At 43.2% G+C, this 19868-nt stretch overlaps 1 protein-coding gene across 1 annotated transcript in view; it reads left to right on the top strand.

Annotated features, from left to right (window-relative positions):
* The first annotated feature begins 232 nt into the window (after nucleotides 1–232).
* Nucleotides 233–19868, top strand: part of P2RX2 (purinergic receptor P2X 2) — a 58894-nt gene continuing 39258 nt past the window's right edge. The window contains exons 1-2 of the mRNA XM_073653602.1: nucleotides 233–510; nucleotides 675–825. Coding sequence (XP_073509703.1) covers nucleotides 368–510; nucleotides 675–825 — 294 coding nt within the window. The 5' untranslated portion in view covers nucleotides 233–367. The remainder of the gene's footprint in view (nucleotides 511–674; nucleotides 826–19868) is intronic.

The raw sequence follows: 19868 nt of genomic DNA, 5'->3' as shown, positions 1-19868 counted from the left end.
AATTATTTTACCCCAATCTAAATTTTGGTAAAAATGTTCAGGTTCCTCAGAAAGGGCATTTAACTCACATATACTTTAGTCATGAAATAAGTAGTCCAGAAACAGAATGTATTCTCTAAATGTACCACTAGAGGGAACCAATGCATAAAATGTGCTAATCCAATTGCTTCTTGTGCCCCCTCTGCTCTGTTACTTTACCATCCCTCATTAGATCACCACTTATTACTTTACAGACATTCTAAGAAGAAGCAAGAAACCTCAGCTTTGTGGACCTAGATGTGTATTTTAAGGATTCTACCTTTAAAGCCAAAATACAGGAGTATTGGGACCACGTGCCAGCTTGTGCCCGTGGACAGGACGTTGGCCGATGACTGGCTGTCGAAATCTCTCCCTATCATGGATCGGGCAACTATGGGAGTACGAGACCCCCAAAGTGATTGTGGTCAAGAATCGTCATCTTGGAACCATCTACAGACTACTACAGCTTTTGATCATTGTGTACTTTGGTTGGTGAGTGGTCATCTAGGAGAGGACATAAAGAGCAGACATTCATGAAAGTAATATGTTAGTTGGTGTAACCAGCAGACATTTAGTGTCTATATATATTACAACATTTTAGTAGTGTTAGAATTTCCTCATCCTGATGTGTCTGATGACTACTTCTTCATTGATAGGTATGTGTTTGTGACACAGAAGGGATATCAGGCTCGGGAGACTGGCCCAGAGAGCGCAGTCATCACTAAAGTCAAAGGAGTCTCTATGTCTAAAGCTCCCAGAGGAACGAAGAGGATCTGGGATGTTGCCGAGTATGTGAAGCCCCCAGAGGTGAGTGATTGGGAATTAATGAGAACCAATATAAACATATAACATGTATTAAGATGAAGTCAAGAATGTTTCATCATGGAAAGGCCCTCTATAGTATGGGGTAAATTCACAGGAGGCAGATCTACTGCAGAAATTTTTGCTACAATCACATTTATCGGAGTAGGGCTTGCAGAATTTAATGTGCTTGCAGCCATAATACACCATTCAGATTATTGATTTACCCTTACAGAAATTTCTATAGCATACCTCCTGTGTGTGAACACAACCGACTAGTATATTTAATTCCATGCAGACACAGGTGTTTAGTGTGAATGATGAGATTCCATAATTCTATATGACACGAGTAGTGAAATGACGATAAATACATCTTGTTCTCCATTTAACAGATGTCAGTGAGGAAATATTGTACTAGGAACAGATGAATGATACGATGATTGTATGATACGACGATATGATATGAATGAAAGATATGATTATGATACATGTAATTATCCATGAACACACAGTTGCTGTAGACAAAACATGATGAAAAGAAATCCTGAATGTAAAGATTTGAAATGTTAAGGTCAATTTGCATGTATCGATAATCAATGAACGAGCGTTTAAGAACAATCATTCCCTATTATAATTCTTATAATATTGTTACAATATTATTGTAATAATTGGATTATAATTATCAGCTGGTGTAAACGTGTCATTGTTTATTCTAGCATAAAAATCACCATTGTTGGCAGCACCTCTATGTGTTGCCGACAACATGTATCCTGATGGGGACAAAACAATTGTATTAATGATTGTTCTGTGCTCATACAGTTTTTGTAGGACCGTGTGAACTGTCCTTTAAAGGAGCACTAATCTAGTTGTGAATAGTCAATCAGCGCTCATTTATGGGCAGAAATCTGCTTAGTTAAATGGAACTTTACGTTGATTCAGGCACATTTCAATCTAAGAAAATAACAAGATATAAAGAGTTTCTACAAGTCAGAAATATAGATATCAATGAAAGAATCATTATTTTGTTGCTGTGGTAATGGAGAATAAAAATACTATAGCAATTGTAGCTTAGGGTTACATTGACGGCGTTATGACAAGTCGCTAAATAATAATGAGAATAACAAGTAGCTAGATGAAGACAGTATATATATTAGATACCCTCTGTTTTCCATTTTTTGGGTCGCTCTGATTAAATTTTCTTTTTTGACATTATACTAGTAACCTCTTTTTGTGCCGAGGGTATCTAATATATATATACGTTACTTTTCCCTCTGAGCACAATCTATTGTCCATGCGAATCCATTTTGTCTTTACTTTATTTATATGAAGACAGGAGCACAGGGGATAGAAGCAGTGACTCCAGTCATGTCACCGTAGCATGATAGAAATAGTGTACTCTGTAATGTCACCGTAACATAATGGAGAGAAACAGAGCACTCCAGGTATGTCATTATAACATGATGGAGAGAAACAGAGCTTTCTAGTAATCTCACCATAACATGATGGAGAGAAGCAGTGCACTCTAGTAATCTCACCATAACATGATGGAGAGAAGCAGTGCACTCTAGTAATCTCACCATAACATGATGGAGAGAAGCAGTGCACTCTAGTAATCTCACCACAACATGATGGAGAGAAGCAGTGCACTCTAGTAATCTCACCATAACATGATGGAGAGAAGCAGTACACTCCAGTTATGTCATTCTAACATGATGGAGAGAAGCAGAGCTTTCTAGTAATCTCACCATAACATGATGGAGAGAAGCAGTGCACTCTAGTAATCTCACCATAACATGATGGAGAGAAGCAGTGCACTCTAGTAATCTCACCATAACATGATGGAGAGAAGCAGTGCACTCTAGTAATCTCACCATAACATGATGGAGAGAAGCAGTGCACTCTAGTAATCTCACCACAACATGATGGAGAGAAGCAGTGCACTCTAGTAATCTCACCATAACATGATGGAGAGAAGCAGTGCACTCCAGTTATGTCATTCTAACATGATGGAGAGAAGCAGAGCACTCCAGCTATGTCATTCTAACATGATGGAGAGAAGCTGAGCACTCCAGCTATGTCATTCTAACATGATAGAGAGAAGCAGAGCACTCCAGCTATGTCATTCTAACATGATGGAGAGAAGCAGTGAACTCCAGCTATGTCATTCTAACATGATGGAGAGAAGCAGAGCTTTCTAGTAATCTCACCATAACATGATGGAGAGAAGCAGTGCACTCCAGCTATGTCATTCTAACATGATGGAGAGAAGCAGTGCACTCCAGCTATGTCATTCTAACATGATGGAGAGAAGCAGAGCACTCCAGCTATGTCATTCTAACATGATGGAGAGAAGCAGTGCACTCCAGCTATGTCATTCTAACATGATGGAGAGAAGCAGAGCACTCCAGCTATGTCATTCTAACATGATGGAGATAAGCTGAGCACTCCAGCTATGTCATTCTAACATGATAGAGAGAAGCAGAGCACTCCAGCTATGTCATTCTAACATGATGGAGAGAAGCAGTGCACTCCAGCTATGTCATTCTAACATGATGGAGAGAAGCAGAGCTTTCTAGTAATCTCAGCATAACATGATGGAGAGAAGCAGTGCACTCCAGCTATGTCATTCTAACATGATGGAGAGAAGCAGTGCACTCCAGCTATGTCATTCTAACATGATGGAGAGAAGCAGTGCACTCCAGCTATGTCATTCTAACATGATGGAGAGAAGCAGAGCTTTCTAGTAATCTCACCATAACATGATGGACAGAAGCAGAGCCCTCTAGTAATCTCACCATAACATGATGGAGAGAAGCAGTGCACTCTAGTAATCTCACCATAACATGATGGAGAGAAGCAGTGCACTCCAGCTGTCATTCTAACAAGATGGAGAGAAGCAGTGCACTCCAGCTATGTCATTCTAACATGATGGAGAGAAGCGGTGCACTCCAGCTATGTCATTCTAACATGATGGAGAGAAGCAGTGCACTCCAGCTATGTCATTCTAACATGATGGAGAGAAGCAGTGCACTCCAGCTATGTCATTCTAACATGATGGAGAGAAGCAGAGCACTCCAGCTATGTCATTCTAACATGATGGAGAGAAGCTGAGCACTCCAGCTATGTCATTCTAACATGATAGAGAGAAGCAGAGCACTCCAGCTATGTCATTCTAACATGATGGAGAGAAGCAGTGCACTCCAGCTATGTCATTGTAACATGATGGAGAGAAGCAGAGCTTTCTAGTAATCTCACCATAACATGATGGAGAGAAGCAGTGCACTCCAGCTATGTATTTCTAACATGATGGAGAGAAGCAGAGCTTTCTAGTAATCTCACCATAACATGATGGAGAGAAGCAGAGCACTCTAGTAATCTCACCATAACATGATGGAGAGAAGCAGTGCACTCTAGTAATCTCACCATAACATGATGGAGAGAAGCAGTGCACTCCAGCTATGTCATTCTAACAAGATGGAGAGAAGCAGTGCACTCCAGCTATGTCATTCTAACATGATGGGGAGAAGCGGTGCACTCCAGCTATGTCATTCTAACATGATGGAGAGAAGCAGTGCACTCCAGCTATGTCATTCTAACATGATGGAGAGAAGCAGTGCACTCCAGCTATGTCATTCTAACATGATGGAGAGAAGCAGTGCACTCCAGCTATGTCATTCTAACATGATGGAGAGAAGCAGTGCACTCCAGGTATGTCATTCTAACATGATGGAGAGAAGCAGTGCACTCCAGCTATGTCATTCTAACATGATGGAGAGAAGCAGTGCACTCCAGCTATGTCATTCTAACATGATGGAGAGAAGCAGAGCTTTCTAGTAATCTCACCATAACATGATGGAGAGAAGCAGAGCACTCTAGTAATCTCACCATAACATGATGGAGAGAAGCAGTGTACTCTAGTAATCTCACCATAACATGATGGAGAGAAGCAGTGCACTCCAGCTATGTCATTCTAACATGATGGAGAGAAGCAGTGCACTCCAGCTATGTCATTCTAACATGATGGAAATAAGCAGTGCACTCCAGCTATGTTATTCTAACATGATGGAGAGAAGCAGTGCACTCCAGCTATGTCATTCTAACATGATGGAGAGAAGCAGTGCACTCCAGCTATGTCATTCTAACATGATGGAGAGAAGCAGTGCACTCCAGGTATGTCATTCTAACATGATGGAGAGAAGCAGAGCACTCCAGCTATGTCATTCTAACATGATGGAGAGAAGCAGTGCACTCCAGCTATGTCATTTTAACATGATGGAGAGAAGCAGTGCACTCCAGCTATGTCATTCTAACATGATGAAGAGAAGCAGAGCACTCCAGCTATGTCATTCTAACATGATGGAGAGAAGCAGTGCACTCCAGCTATGTCATTCTAACATGATGGAGAGAAGCAGTGCACTCCAGCTATGTCATTCTAACATGATGGAGAGAAGCAGAGCACTCCAGCTATGTCATTCTAACATGATGGAGAGAAGCAGTGCACTCCAGCTATGTCATTCTAACATGATGGAGAGAAGCAGTGCACTTTAGTAATCTCACCATAACATGATGAAGAGAAGCAGTGCACTCCAGCTATGTCATTCTAACATGATGGAGAGAAGCAGTGCACTCCAGCTATGTCATTCTAACATGATGGAGAGAAGCAGTGCACTCCAGCTATGTCATTCTAACATGATGGAGAGAAGCAGTGCACTCCAGCTATGTCATTCTAACATGATGGAGAGAAGCAGTGCACTCCAGCTATGTCATTCTAACATGATGGAGAGAAGCAGAGCACTCCAGCTATGTCATTCTAACATGATAGAGAGAAGCAGTGCACTCCAGCTATGTCATTCTAACATGATGGAGAGAAGCAGAGCACTCCAGCTATGTCATTCTAACATGATGGAGAGAAGCAGTGCACTCCAGCTATATCATTCTAACATGATGGAGAGAAGCAGTGCACTCTAGTAATCTCACCATAACATGATGGAGAGAAGCAGTGCACTCCAGCTATGTCATTCTAACATGATGGAGAGAAGCAGAGCACTCCAGCTATGTCATTCTAACATGATGGAGAGAAGCAGTGCACTCCAGCTATGTCATTCTAACATGATGGAGAGAAGCAGAGCACTCCAGCTATGTCATTCTAACATGATGGAGAGAAGCAGTGCACTCCAGCTATGTCATTCTAACATGATGGAGAGAAGCAGTGCACTCCAGCTATGTCATTCTAACATGATGGAGAGAAGCAGTGCACTCCAGCTATGTCATTCTAACATGATGGAGAGAAGCAGTGTACTCCAGCTATGTCATTCTAACATGATGGAGAGAAGCAGTGCACTCCAGCTATGTCATTCTAACATGATAGAGAGAAGCAGAGCACTCCAGCTATGTCATTCTAACAAGATGGAGAGAAGCAGTGCACTCCAGCTATGTCATTCTAACATGATGGAGAGAAGCAGTGCACTCCAGCTATATCATTCTAACATGATGGAGAGAAGCAGAGCACTCTAGTAATCTCACCATAACATGATGGAGAGAAGCAGTGCACTCCAGCTATGTCATTCTAACATGATGGAGAGAAGCAGTGCACTCCAGCTATGTCATTCTAACATGATGTAGAGAAGCAGTGCACTCCAGCTATATCATTCTAACATGATGGAGAGAAGCAGTGCACTCTAGTAATCTCACCATAACATGATGGAGAGAAGCAGTGCACTCCAGCTATGTCATTCTAACATGATGGAGAGAAGCAGAGCACTTCAGCTATGTCATTCTAACATGATGGAGAGAAGCAGTGCACTCCAGCTATGTCATTCTAACATGATGGAGAGAAGCAGTGCACTCCAGCTATGTCATTCTAGCATGATGGAGAGAAGCAGTGCACTCCAGCTATGTCATTCTAACATGATGGAGAGAAGCAGTGCACTCCAGCTATATCATTCTAACATGATGGAGAGAAGCAGTGCACTCCAGCTATATCATTCTAACATGATGGAGAGAAGCAGTGCACTCCAGGTATGTCATTCTAACATGATGGAGAGAAGCAGTGCACTCCAGGTATGTCATTCTAACATGATGGAGAGAAGCAGAGCACTCCAGCTATGTCATTCTAACATGATGGAGAGAAGCAGTGCACTCCAGCTATGTCATTCTAACATGATGGAGAGAAGCAGAGCACTCCAGCTATGTCATTCTAACATGATGGAGATAAGCTGAGCACTCCAGCTATGTCATTCTAACATGATAGAGAGAAGCAGAGCACTCCAGCTATGTCATTCTAACATGATGGAGAGAAGCAGTGCACTCCAGCTATGTCATTCTAACATGATGGAGAGAAGCAGAGCTTTCTAGTAATCTCAGCATAACATGATGGAGAGAAGCAGTGCACTCCAGCTATGTCATTCTAACATGATGGAGAGAAGCAGTGCACTCCAGCTATGTCATTCTAACATGATGGAGAGAAGCAGTGCACTCCAGCTATGTCATTCTAACATGATAAAGAGAAGCAGAGCACTCCAGCTATGTCATTCTAACATGATGGAGAGAAGCAGTGCACTCCAGCTATGTCATTCTAACAAGATGGAGAGAAGCAGTGCACTCCAGCTATGTCATTCTAACATGATGGAGAGAAGCAGTGCACTCCAGCTATATCATTCTAACATGATGGAGAGAAGCAGAGCACTCTAGTAATCTCACCATAACATGATGGAGAGAAGCAGTACACTCCAGCTATGTCATTCTAACATGATGGAGAGAAGCAGTGCACTCCAGCTATGTCATTCTAACATGATGTAGAGAAGCAGTGCACTCCAGCTATATCATTCTAACATGATGGAGAGAAGCAGTGCACTCTAGTAATCTCACCATAACATGATGGAGAGAAGCAGTGCACTCCAGCTATGTCATTCTAACATGATGGAGAGAAGCAGAGCACTTCAACTATGTCATTCTAACATGATGGAGAGAAGCAGTGCACTCCAGCTATGTCATTCTAACATGATGGAGAGAAGCAGTGCACTCCAGCTATGTCATTCTAGCATGATGGAGAGAAGCAGTGCACTCCAGCTATGTCATTCTAACATGATAAAGAGAAGCAGAGCACTCCAGCTATGTCATTCTAACATGATGGAGAGAAGCAGTGCACTCCAGCTATGTCATTCTAACAAGATGGAGAGAAGCAGTGCACTCCAGCTATGTCATTCTAACATGATGGAGAGAAGCAGTGCACTCCAGCTATATCATTCTAACATGATGGAGAGAAGCAGAGCACTCTAGTAATCTCACCATAACATGATGGAGAGAAGCAGTACACTCCAGCTATGTCATTCTAACATGATGGAGAGAAGCAGTGCACTCCAGCTATGTCATTCTAACATGATGTAGAGAAGCAGTGCACTCCAGCTATATCATTCTAACATGATGGAGAGAAGCAGTGCACTCTAGTAATCTCACCATAACATGATGGAGAGAAGCAGTGCACTCCAGCTATGTCATTCTAACATGATGGAGAGAAGCAGAGCACTTCAACTATGTCATTCTAACATGATGGAGAGAAGCAGTGCACTCCAGCTATGTCATTCTAACATGATGGAGAGAAGCAGTGCACTCCAGCTATGTCATTCTAGCATGATGGAGAGAAGCAGTGCACTCCAGCTATGTCATTCTAACATGATGGAGAGAAGCAGTGCACTCCAGCTATATCATTCTAACATGATGGAGAGAAGCAGTGCACTCCAGCTATATCATTCTAACATGATGGAGAGAAGCAGTGCACTCCAGGTATGTCATTCTAACATGATGGAGAGAAGCAGTGCACTCCAGCTATGTCATTCTAACATGATGGAGAGAAGCAGAGCACTCCAGCTATGTCATTCTAACATGATGGAGATAAGCTGAGCACTCCAGCTATGTCATTCTAACATGATAGAGAGAAGCAGAGCACTCCAGCTACGTCATTCTAACATGATGGAGAGAAGCAGTGCACTCCAGCTATGTCATTCTAACATGATGGAGAGAAGCAGAGCTTTCTAGTAATCTCAGCATAACATGATGGAGAGAAGCAGTGCACTCCAGCCATGTCATTCTAACATGATGGAGAGAAGCTGAGCACTCCAGCTATGTCATTCTAACATGATAGAGAGAAGCAGAGCACTCCAGCTATGTCATTCTAACATGATGGAGAGAAGCAGTGCACTCCAGCTATGTCATTCTAACATGATGGAGAGAAGCAGAGCTTTCTAGTAATCTCACCATAACATGATGGAGAGAAGCAGAGCCCTCTAGTAATCTCACCATAACATGATGGAGAGAAGCAGTGCACTCTAGTAATCTCACCATAACATGATGGAGAGAAGCAGTGCACTCTAGTAATCTCACCATAACATGATGGAGAGAAGCAGTGCACTCTAGTAATCTCACCACAACATGATGGAGAGAAGCAGTGCACTCTAGTAATCTCACCATAACATGATGGAGAGAAGCAGTGCACTCCAGCTATGTCATTCTAACATGATGGAGAGAAGCAGAGCACTCCAGCTATGTCATTCTAACATGATGGAGAGAAGCTGAGCACTCCAGCTATGTCATTCTAACATGATAGAGAGAAGCAGAGCACTCCAGCTATGTCATTCTAACATGATGGAGAGAAGCAGTGCACTCCAGCTATGTCATTCTAACATGATGGAGAGAAGCAGAGCTTTCTAGTAATCTCACCATAACATGATGGAGAGAAGCAGTGCACTCCAGCTATGTCATTCTAACATGATGGAGAGAAGCAGTGCACTCCAGCTATGTCATTCTAACATGATGGAGAGAAGCAGAGCACTCCAGCTATGTCATTCTAACATGATGGAGAGAAGCAGAGCACTCCAGCTATGTCATTCTAACATGATAGAGAGAAGCAGAGCACTCCAGCTATGTCATTCTAACATGATAGAGAGAAGCAGTGCACTCCAGCTATGTCATTCTAACATGATGGAGAGAAGCAGAGCACTCCAGCTATGTCATTCTAACATGATGGAGAGAAGCAGTGCACTCCAGCTATGTCATTCTAACATGATGGAGAGAAGCAGTGCACTCCAGCTATGTCATTCTAACATGATGGAGAGAAGCAGAGCACTCCAGCTATGTCATTCTAACATGATGGAGATAAGCTGAGCACTCCAGCTATGTCATTCTAACATGATAGAGAGAAGCAGAGCACTCCAGCTATGTCATTCTAACATGATGGAGAGAAGCAGTGCACTCCAGCTATGTCATTCTAACATGATGGAGAGAAGCAGTGCACTCCAGCTATGTCATTCTAACATGATGGAGAGAAGCAGAGCTTTCTAGTAATCTCAGCATAACATGATGGAGAGAAGCAGTGCACTCCAGCTATGTCATTCTAACATGATGGAGAGAAGCAGTGCACTCCAGCTATGTCATTCTAACATGATGGAGAGAAGCAGTGCACTCCAGCTATGTCATTCTAACATGATGGAGAGAAGCAGAGCTTTCTAGTAATCTCACCATAACATGATGGAGAGAAGCAGAGCCCTCTAGTAATCTCACCATAACATGATGGAGAGAAGCAGTGCACTCTAGTAATCTCACCATAACATGATGGAGAGAAGCAGTGCACTCCAGCTATGTCATTCTAACAAGATGGAGAGAAGCAGTGCACTCCAGCTATGTCATTCTAACATGATGGAGAGAAGCGGTGCACTCCAGCTATGTCATTCTAACATGATGGAGAGAAGCAGTGCACTCCAGCTATGTCATTCTAACTTGATGGAGAGAAGCAGTGCACTCCAGCTATGTCATTCTAACATGATGGAGAGAAGCAGAGCACTCCAGCTATGTCATTCTAACATGATGGAGAGAAGCTGAGCACTCCAGCTATGTCACTCTAACATGATAGAGAGAAGCAGAGCACTCCAGCTATGTCATTCTAACATGATGGAGAGAAGCAGTGCACTCCAGCTATGTCATTGTAACATGATGGAGAGAAGCAGAGCTTTCTAGTAATCTCACCATAACATGATGGAGAGAAGCAGTGCACTCCAGCTATGTCATTCTAACATGATGGAGAGAAGCAGTGCACTCCAGCTATGTCATTCTAACATGATGGAGAGAAGCAGTGCACTCCAGCTATGTCATTCTAACATGATGGAGAGAAGCAGAGCTTTCTAGTAATCTCACCATAACATGATGGAGAGAAGCAGAGCACTCTAGTAATCTCACCATAACATGATGGAGAGAAGCAGTGCACTCTAGTAATCTCACCATAACATGATGGAGAGAAGCAGTGCACTCCAGCTATGTCATTCTAACAGAATGGAGAGAAGCAGTGCACTCCAGCTATGTCATTTTAACATGATGGAGAGAAGCGGTGCACTCCAGCTATGTCATTCTAACATGATGGAGAGAAGCAGTGCACTCCAGCTATGTCATTCTAACATGATGGAGAGAAGCAGTGCACTCCAGCTATGTCATTCTAACATGATGGAGAGAAGCAGAGCACTCCAGCTATGTCATTCTAACATGATGGAGAGAAGCTGAGCACTCCAGCTATGTCATTCTAACATGATAGAGAGAAGCAGAGCACTCCAGCTATGTCATTCTAACATGATGGAGAGAAGCAGTGCACTCCAGCTATGTCATTGTAACATGATGGAGAGAAGCAGAGCTTTCTAGTAATCTCACCATAACATGATGGAGAGAAGCAGTGCACTCCAGCTATGTCATTCTAACATGATGGAGAGAAGCAGTGCACTCCAGCTATGTCATTCTAACATGATGGAGAGAAGCAGTGCACTCCAGCTATGTCATTCTAACATGATGGAGAGAAGCAGAGCTTTCTAGTAATCTCACCATAACATGATGGAGAGAAGCAGAGCACTCTAGTAATCTCACCATAACATGATGGAGAGAAGCAGTGCACTCTAGTAATCTCACCATAACATGATGGAGAGAAGCAGTGCACTCCAGCTATGTCATTCTAACAGAATGGAGAGAAGCAGTGCACTCCAGCTATGTCATTTTAACATGATGGAGAGAAGCGGTGCACTCCAGCTATGTCATTCTAACATGATGGAGAGAAGCAGTGCACTCCAGCTATGTCATTCTAACATGATGGAGAGAAGCAGTGCACTCCAGCTATGTCATTCTAACATGATGGAGAGAAGCAGTGCACTCCAGCTATGTCATTCTAACATGATGGAGAGAAGCAGTGCACTCCAGCTATATCATTCTAACATGATGGAGAGAAGCAGTGCACTCCAGCTATATCATTCTAACATGATGGAGAGAAGCAGTGCACTCCAGCTATGTCATTCTAACATGATGGAGAGAAGCAGTGCACTCCAGCTATGTCATTCTAACATGATGGAGAGAAGCAGAGCTTTCTAGTAATCTCACCATAACATGATGGAGAGAAGCAGAGCCCTCTAGTAATCTCACCATAACATGATGGAGAGAAGCAGTGCACTCTAGTAATCTCACCATAACATGATGGAGAGAAGCAGTGCACTCCAGCTATGTCATTCTAACAAGATGGAGAGAAGCAGTGCACTCCAGCTATGTCATTCTAACATGATGGAGAGAAGCGGTGCACTCCAGCTATGTCATTCTAACATGATGGAGAGAAGCAGTGCACTCCAGCTATGTCATTCTAACATGATGGAGAGAAGCAGTGCACTCCAGCTATGTCATTCTAACATGATGGAGAGAAGCAGTGCACTCCAGCTATGTCATTCTAACATGATGGAGAGAAGCAGTGCACTCCAGGTATGTCATTCTAACATGATGGAGAGAAGCAGTGCACTCCAGCTATGTCATTCTAACATGATGGAGAGAAGCAGTGCACTCCAGCTATGTCATTCTAACATGATGGAGAGAAGCAGTGCACTCCAGCTATGTCATTCTAACATGATGGAGAGAAGCAGTGCACTCCAGCTATGTCATTCTAACATGATGGAGAGAAGCAGAGCACTCCAGCTATGTCATTCTAACATGATGGAGAGAAGCAGTGCACTCCAGCTATGTCATTCTAACAAGATGGAGAGAAGCAGTGCACTCCAGCTATGTTATTCTAACATGATGGAGAGAAGCAGTGCACTCCAGCTATATCATTCTAACATGATGGAGAGAAGCAGAGCACTCTAGTAATCTCACCATAACATGATGGAGAGAAGCAGTGCACTCCAGCTATGTCATTCTAACATGATGGAGAGAAGCAGTGCACTCCAGCTATGTCATTCTAACATGATGGAGAGAAGCAGAGCACTCCAGCTATGTCATTCTAACATGATGGAGAGAAGCAGAGCACTCCAGCTATGTCATTCTAACATGATAGAGAGAAGCAGAGCACTCCAGCTATGTCATTCTAACATGATGGAGAGAAGCAGTGCACTCCAGCTATGTCATTCTAACATGATGGAGAGAAGCAGAGCTTTCTAGTAATCTCACCATAACATGATGGAGAGAAGCACTGCACTCCAGCTATGTCATTCTAACATGATGGAGAGAAGCAGTGCACTCCAGCTATGTCATTCTAACATGATGGAGAGAAGCAGTGCACTCCAGCTATGTCATTCTAACATGATAGAGAGAAGCAGAGCTTTCTAGTAATCTCACCATAACATGATGGAGAGAAGCAGAGCACTCTAGTAATCTCACCATAACATGATGGAGAGAAGCAGTGTACTCTAGTAATCTCACCATAACATGATGGAGAGAAGCAGTGCACTCCAGCTATGTCATTCTAACATGATGGAGAGAAGCAGTGCACTCCAGCTATGTCATTCTAACATGATGGAGAGAAGCAGTGCACTCCAGGTATGTCATTCTAACATGATGGAGAGAAGCAGAGCACTCCAGCTATGTCATTCTAACATGATGGAGAGAAGCAGTGCACTCCAGGTATGTCATTCTAACATGATGGAGAGAAGCAGAGCACTCCAGCTATGTCATTCTAACATGATGGAGAGAAGCAGTGCACTCCAGCTATGTCATTCTAACATGATGGAGAGAAGCAGAGCACTCCAGCTATGTCATTCTAACATGATGGAGAGAAGCAGTGCACTCCAGCTATGTCATTCTAACATGATGTAGAGAAGCAGTGCACTCCAGCTATGTCATTCTAACATGATAGAGAGAAGCAGAGCACTCCAGCTATATCATTCTAACATGATGGAGAGAAGCAGTGCACTCCAGCTATGTCATTCTAACATGATAGAGAGAAGCAGTGCACTCCAGCTCTGTCATTCTAACATGATGGAGAGAAGCAGAGCTTTCTAGTAATCTCACCGTAACATGATGGAGAGAAGCAGTGCACTCCAGCTATGTCATTCTAACATGATGGAGAGAAGCAGTGCACTCCAGCTATGTCATTCTAACATGATGGAGAGAAGCAGAGCACTCCAGCTATGTCATTCTAACATGATGGAGAGAAGCAGAGCACTCCAGCTATGTCATTCTAACATGATGGAGAGAAGCAGAGCTTTCTAGTAATCTCACCATAACATGATGGAGAGAAGCAGTGCACTCCAGCTATGTCATTCTAACATGATGGAGAGAAGCAGTGCACTCCAGCTATGTCATTCTAACATGATGGAGAGAAGCAGAGCACTCCAGCTATGTCATTCTAACATGATGGAGAGAAGCAGAGCACTCCAGCTATATCATTCTAACATGATGGAGAGAAGCAGTGCACTCCAGCTATGTCATTCTAACATGATAGAGAGAAGCAGTGCACTCCAGCTCTGTCATTCTAACATGATGGAGAGAAGCAGAGCTTTCTAGTAATCTCACCATAACATGATGGAGAGAAGCAGTGCACTCCAGCTATGTCATTCTAACATGATGGAGAGAAGCAGTGCACTCCAGCTATGTCATTCTAACATGATGGAGAGAAGCAGAGCACTCCAGCTATGTCATTCTAACATGATGGAGAGAAGCAGAGCACTCCAGCTATGTCATTCTAACATGATAGAGAGAAGCAGAGCACTCCAGCTATGTCATTCTAACATGATAGAGAGAAGCAGTGCACTCCAGCTATGTCATTCTAACATGATGGAGAGAAGCAGAGCACTCCAGCTATGTCATTCTAACATGATGGAGAGAAGCAGTGCACTCCAGCTATGTCATTCTAACATGATGGAGAGAAGCAAAGCACTCCAGCTATGTCATTCTAACATGATGGAGAGAAGCAGTGCACTCCAGCTATGTCATTCTAACATGATGGAGAGAAGCAGAGCACTCCAGCTATGTCATTCTAACATGATGGAGAGAAGCAGAGCACTCCAGCTATGTCATTCTAACATGATAGAGAGAAGCAGAGCACTCCAGCTATGTCATTCTAACATGATGGAGAGAAGCAGTGCACTCCAGCTATGTCATTCTAACATGATGGAGAGAAGCAGAGCTTTCTAGTAATCTCACCATAACATGATGGAGAGAAGCAGTGCACTCCAGCTATGTCATTCTAACATGATGGAGAGAAGCAGTGCACTCCAGCTATGTCATTCTAACATGATGGAGAGAAGCAGTGCACTCCAGCTATGTCATTCTAACATAATGGAGAGAAGCAGAGCTTTCTAGTAATCTCACCATAACATGATGGAGAGAAGCAGAGCACTCTAGTAATCTCACCATAACATGATGGAGAGAAGCAGTGTACTCTAGTAATCTCACCATAACATGATGGAGAGAAGCAGTGCACTCCAGCTATGTCATTCTAACATGATGGAGAGAAGCAGTGCACTCCAGCTATGTCATTCTAACATGATGGAAATAAGCAGTGCACTCCACCTATGTCATTCTAACATGATGGAGAGAAGCAGTGCACTCCAGCTATGTCATTCTAACATGATGGAGAGAAGCAGTGCACTCCAGGTATGTCATTCTAACATGATGGAGAGAAGCAGAGCACTCCAGCTATGTCATTCTAACATGATGGAGAGAAGCAGTGCACTCCAGCTATGTCATTCTAACATGATGGAGAGAAGCAGAGCACTCCAGCTATGTCATTCTAACATGATGGAGAGAAGCAGTGCACTCCAGCTATGTCATTCTAACATGATGTAGAGAAGCAGTGCACTCCAGCTATGTCATTCTAACATGATAGAGAGAAGCAGAGCACTCCAGCTATATCATTCTAACATGATGGAGAGAAGCAGTGCACTCCAGCTATGTCATTCTAACATGATAGAGAGAAGCAGTGCACTCCAGCTCTGTCATTCTAACATGATGGAGAGAAGCAGAGCTTTCTAGTAATCTCACCATAACATGATGGAGAGAAGCAGTGCACTCCAGCTATGTCATTCTAACATGATGGAGAGAAGCAGTGCACTCCAGCTATGTCATTCTAACATGATGGAGAGAAGCAGAGCACTCCAGCTATGTCATTCTAACATGATGGAGAGAAGCAGAGCACTCCAGCTATGTCATTGTAACATGATAGAGAGAAGCAGAGCACTCCAGCTATGTCATTCTAACATGATAGAGAGAAGCAGTGCACTCCAGCTATGTCATTCTAACATGATGGAGAGAAGCAGAGCACTCCATTTATGTCATTCTAACATGATGGAGAGAAGCAGTGCACTCCAGCTATGTCATTCTAACATGATGGAGAGAAGCAGAGCACTCCAGCTATGTCATTCTAACATGATGGAGAGAAGCAGTGCACTCCAGCTATGTCATTCTAACATGATAGAGAGAAGCAGAGCACTCCAGCTATGTCATTCTAACATGATGGAGAGAAGCAGAGCACTCCAGCTATGTCATTCTAACATGATAGAGAGAAGCAGTGAACTCCAGCTATGTCATTCTAACATGATGGAGAGAAGCAGAGCACTCCAGCTATGTCATTCTAACATGATAGAGAGAAGCAGTGCACTCCAGCTATGTCATTCTAACATGATGGAGAGAAGCAGAGCACTCCAGCTATGTCATTCTAACATGATGGAGAGAAGCAGTGCACTCCAGCTATGTGATTCTAACATGATAGAGAGAAGCAGAGCACTCCAGCTATGTCATTCTAACATGATAGAGAGAAGCAGTGCACTCCAGCTATGTCATTCTAACATGATGTAGAGAAGCAGAGCACTCCAGCTATGTCATTCTAACATGATGGAGAGAAGCAGTGCACTCCAGCTATGTCATTCTAACATGATGGAGAGAAGCAGAGCACTCCAGCTATGTCATTCTAACATGATGGAGAGAAGCAGTGCACTCCAGCTATGTCATTCTAACATGATGGAGAGAAGCAGTGCACTCCAGCTATGTCATTCTAACATGATAGAGAGAAGCAGAGCACTCCAGTTATATCATTCTAACATGATGGAGAGAAGCAGTGCACTCCAGCTATGTCATTCTAACATGATGGAGAGAAGCAGTGCACTCCAGCTATGTCATTCTAACATGATAGAGAGAAGCAGAGCACTCCAGTTATATCATTCTAACATGATGGAGAGAAGCAGTGCACTCCAACTATGTCATTCTAACATGATGGAGAGAAGCAGTGCACTCCAGCTATGTCATTCTAACATGATGGAGAGAAGCAGTGCACTCCAGCTATGTCATTCTAACATGATAGAGAGAAGCAGAGCACTCCAGTTATATCATTCTAACATGATGGAGAGAAGCAGTGCACTCCAGCTATGTCATTCTAACATGATGGAGAGAAGCAGTGCACTCCAGCTATGTCATTCTAACATGATAGAGAGAAGCAGAGCACTCCAGTTATATCATTCTAACATGATGGAGAGAAGCAGTGCACTCCAACTATGTCATTCTAACATGATGGAGAGAAGCAGTGCACTCCAGCTATGTCATTCTAACATGATGGAGAGAAGCAGTGCACTCCAGCTATGTCATTCTAACATGATGGAGAGAAGCAGAGCTTTCTAGTAATCTCACCATAACATGATGGAGAGAAGCAGAGCACTCTAGTAATCTCACCATAACATGATGGAGAGAAGCAGTGTACTCTAGTAATCTCACCATAACATGATGGAGAGAAGCAGTGCACTCCAGCTATGTCATTCTAACATGATGGAGAGAAGCAGTGCACTCCAGCTATGTCATTCTAACATGATGGAAATAAGCAGTGCACTCCACCTATGTCATTCTAACATGATGGAGAGAAGCAGTGCACTCCAGCTATGTCATTCTAACATGATGGAGAGAAGCAGTGCACTCCAGCTATGTCATTCTAACATGATAGAGAGAAGCAGAGCACTCCAGTTATATCATTCTAACATGATGGAGAGAAGCAGTGCACTCCAACTATGTCATTCTAACATGATGGAGAGAAGCAGTGCACTCCAGCTATGTCATTCTAACATGATGGAGAGAAGCAGTGCACTCCAGCTATGTCATTCTAACATGATGGAGAGAAGCAGAGCTTTCTAGTAATCTCACCATAACATGATGGAGAGAAGCAGAGCACTCTAGTAATCTCACCATAACATGATGGAGAGAAGCAGTGTACGCTAGTAATCTCACCATAACATGATGGAGAGAAGCAGTGCACTCCAGCTATGTCATTCTAACATGATGGAGAGAAGCAGTGCACTCCAGCTATGTCATTCTAACATGATGGAAATAAGCAGTGCACTCCACCTATGTCATTCTAACATGATGGAGAGAAGCAGTGCACTCCAGCTATGTCATTCTAACATGATGGAGAGAAGCAGTGCACTCCAGGTATGTCATTCTAACATGATGGAGAGAAGCAGAGCACTCCAGCTATGTCATTCCAACATGATGGAGAGAAGCAGTGCACTCCAGCTATGTCATTCTAACATGATGGAGAGAAGCAGAGCACTCCAGCTATGTCATTCTAACATGATGGAGAGAAGCAGTGCACTCCAGCTATGTCATTCTAACATGATGGAGAGAAGCAGTGCACTCCAGCTATGTCATTCTAACATGATAGAGAGAAGCAGAGCACTCCAGCTATATCATTCTAACATGATGGAGAGAAGCAGTGCACTCCAGCTATGTCATTCTAACATGATAGAGAGAAGCAGTGCACTCCAGCTATGTCATTCTAACATGATGGAGAGAAGCAGAGCTTTCTAGTAATCTCACCATAACATGATGGAGAGAAGCAGTGCACTCCAGCTATGTCATTCTAACATGATGGAGAGAAGCAGTGCACTCCAGCTATGTCATTCTAACATGATGGAGAGAAGCAGAGCACTCCAGCTATGTCATTCTAACATGATGGAGAGAAGCAGAGCACTCCAGCTATGTCATTCTAACATGATAGAGAGAAGCAGAGCACTCCAGCTATGTCATTCTAACATGATGGAGAGAAGCAGTGCACTCCAGCTATGTCATTCTAACATGATGGAGAGAAGCAGAGCACTCCAGCTATGTCATTCTAACATGATGGAGAGAAGCAGTGCACTCCAGCTATGTCATTCTAACATGATGGAGAGAAGCAGAGCACTCCAGCTATGTCATTCTAACATGATGGAGAGAAGCAGTGCACTCCAGCTATGTCATTCTAACATGATGGAGAGAAGCAGTGCACTCCAGCTTTGTCATTCTAACATGATAGAGAGAAGCAGAGCACTCCAGCTATATCATTCTAACATGATGGAGAGAAGCAGTGCACTCCAGCTATGTCCTTCTAACATGATAGAGAGAAGCAGTGCACTCCAGCTATGTCATTCTAACATGATGGAGAGAAGCAGAGCTTTCTAGTAATCTCACCATAACATGATGGAGAGAAGCAGTGCACTCCAGCTATGTCATTCTAACATGATGGAGAGAAGCAGTGCACTCAAGCTATGTCATTCTAACATGATGGAGAGAAGCAGAGCACTCCAGCTATGTCATTCTAACATGATGTAGAGAAGCAGAGCACTCCAGCTATGTCATTCTAACATGATGGAGAGAAGCAGTGCACTCCAGCTTTGTCATTCTAACATGATAGAGAGAAGCAGTGCACTCCAGCTATGTCATTCTAACATGATGGAGAGAAGCAGAGCTTTCTAGTAATCTCACCATAACATGATGGAGAGAAGCAGTGCACTCCAGCTATGTCATTC

The sequence above is a fragment of the Phyllobates terribilis genome, unplaced genomic scaffold (genome assembly GCF_046119375.1).
Source record: "Phyllobates terribilis strain yellow unplaced genomic scaffold, ASM4611937v1 Scaffold_1__5_contigs__length_1240528914, whole genome shotgun sequence".
In the NCBI taxonomy this organism is placed as follows: domain Eukaryota; kingdom Metazoa; phylum Chordata; class Amphibia; order Anura; family Dendrobatidae; genus Phyllobates; species Phyllobates terribilis.
The sequence above is the reverse complement of the archived record's forward strand: the minus strand, read 5'-3'. Positions and strand labels throughout refer to the sequence as shown.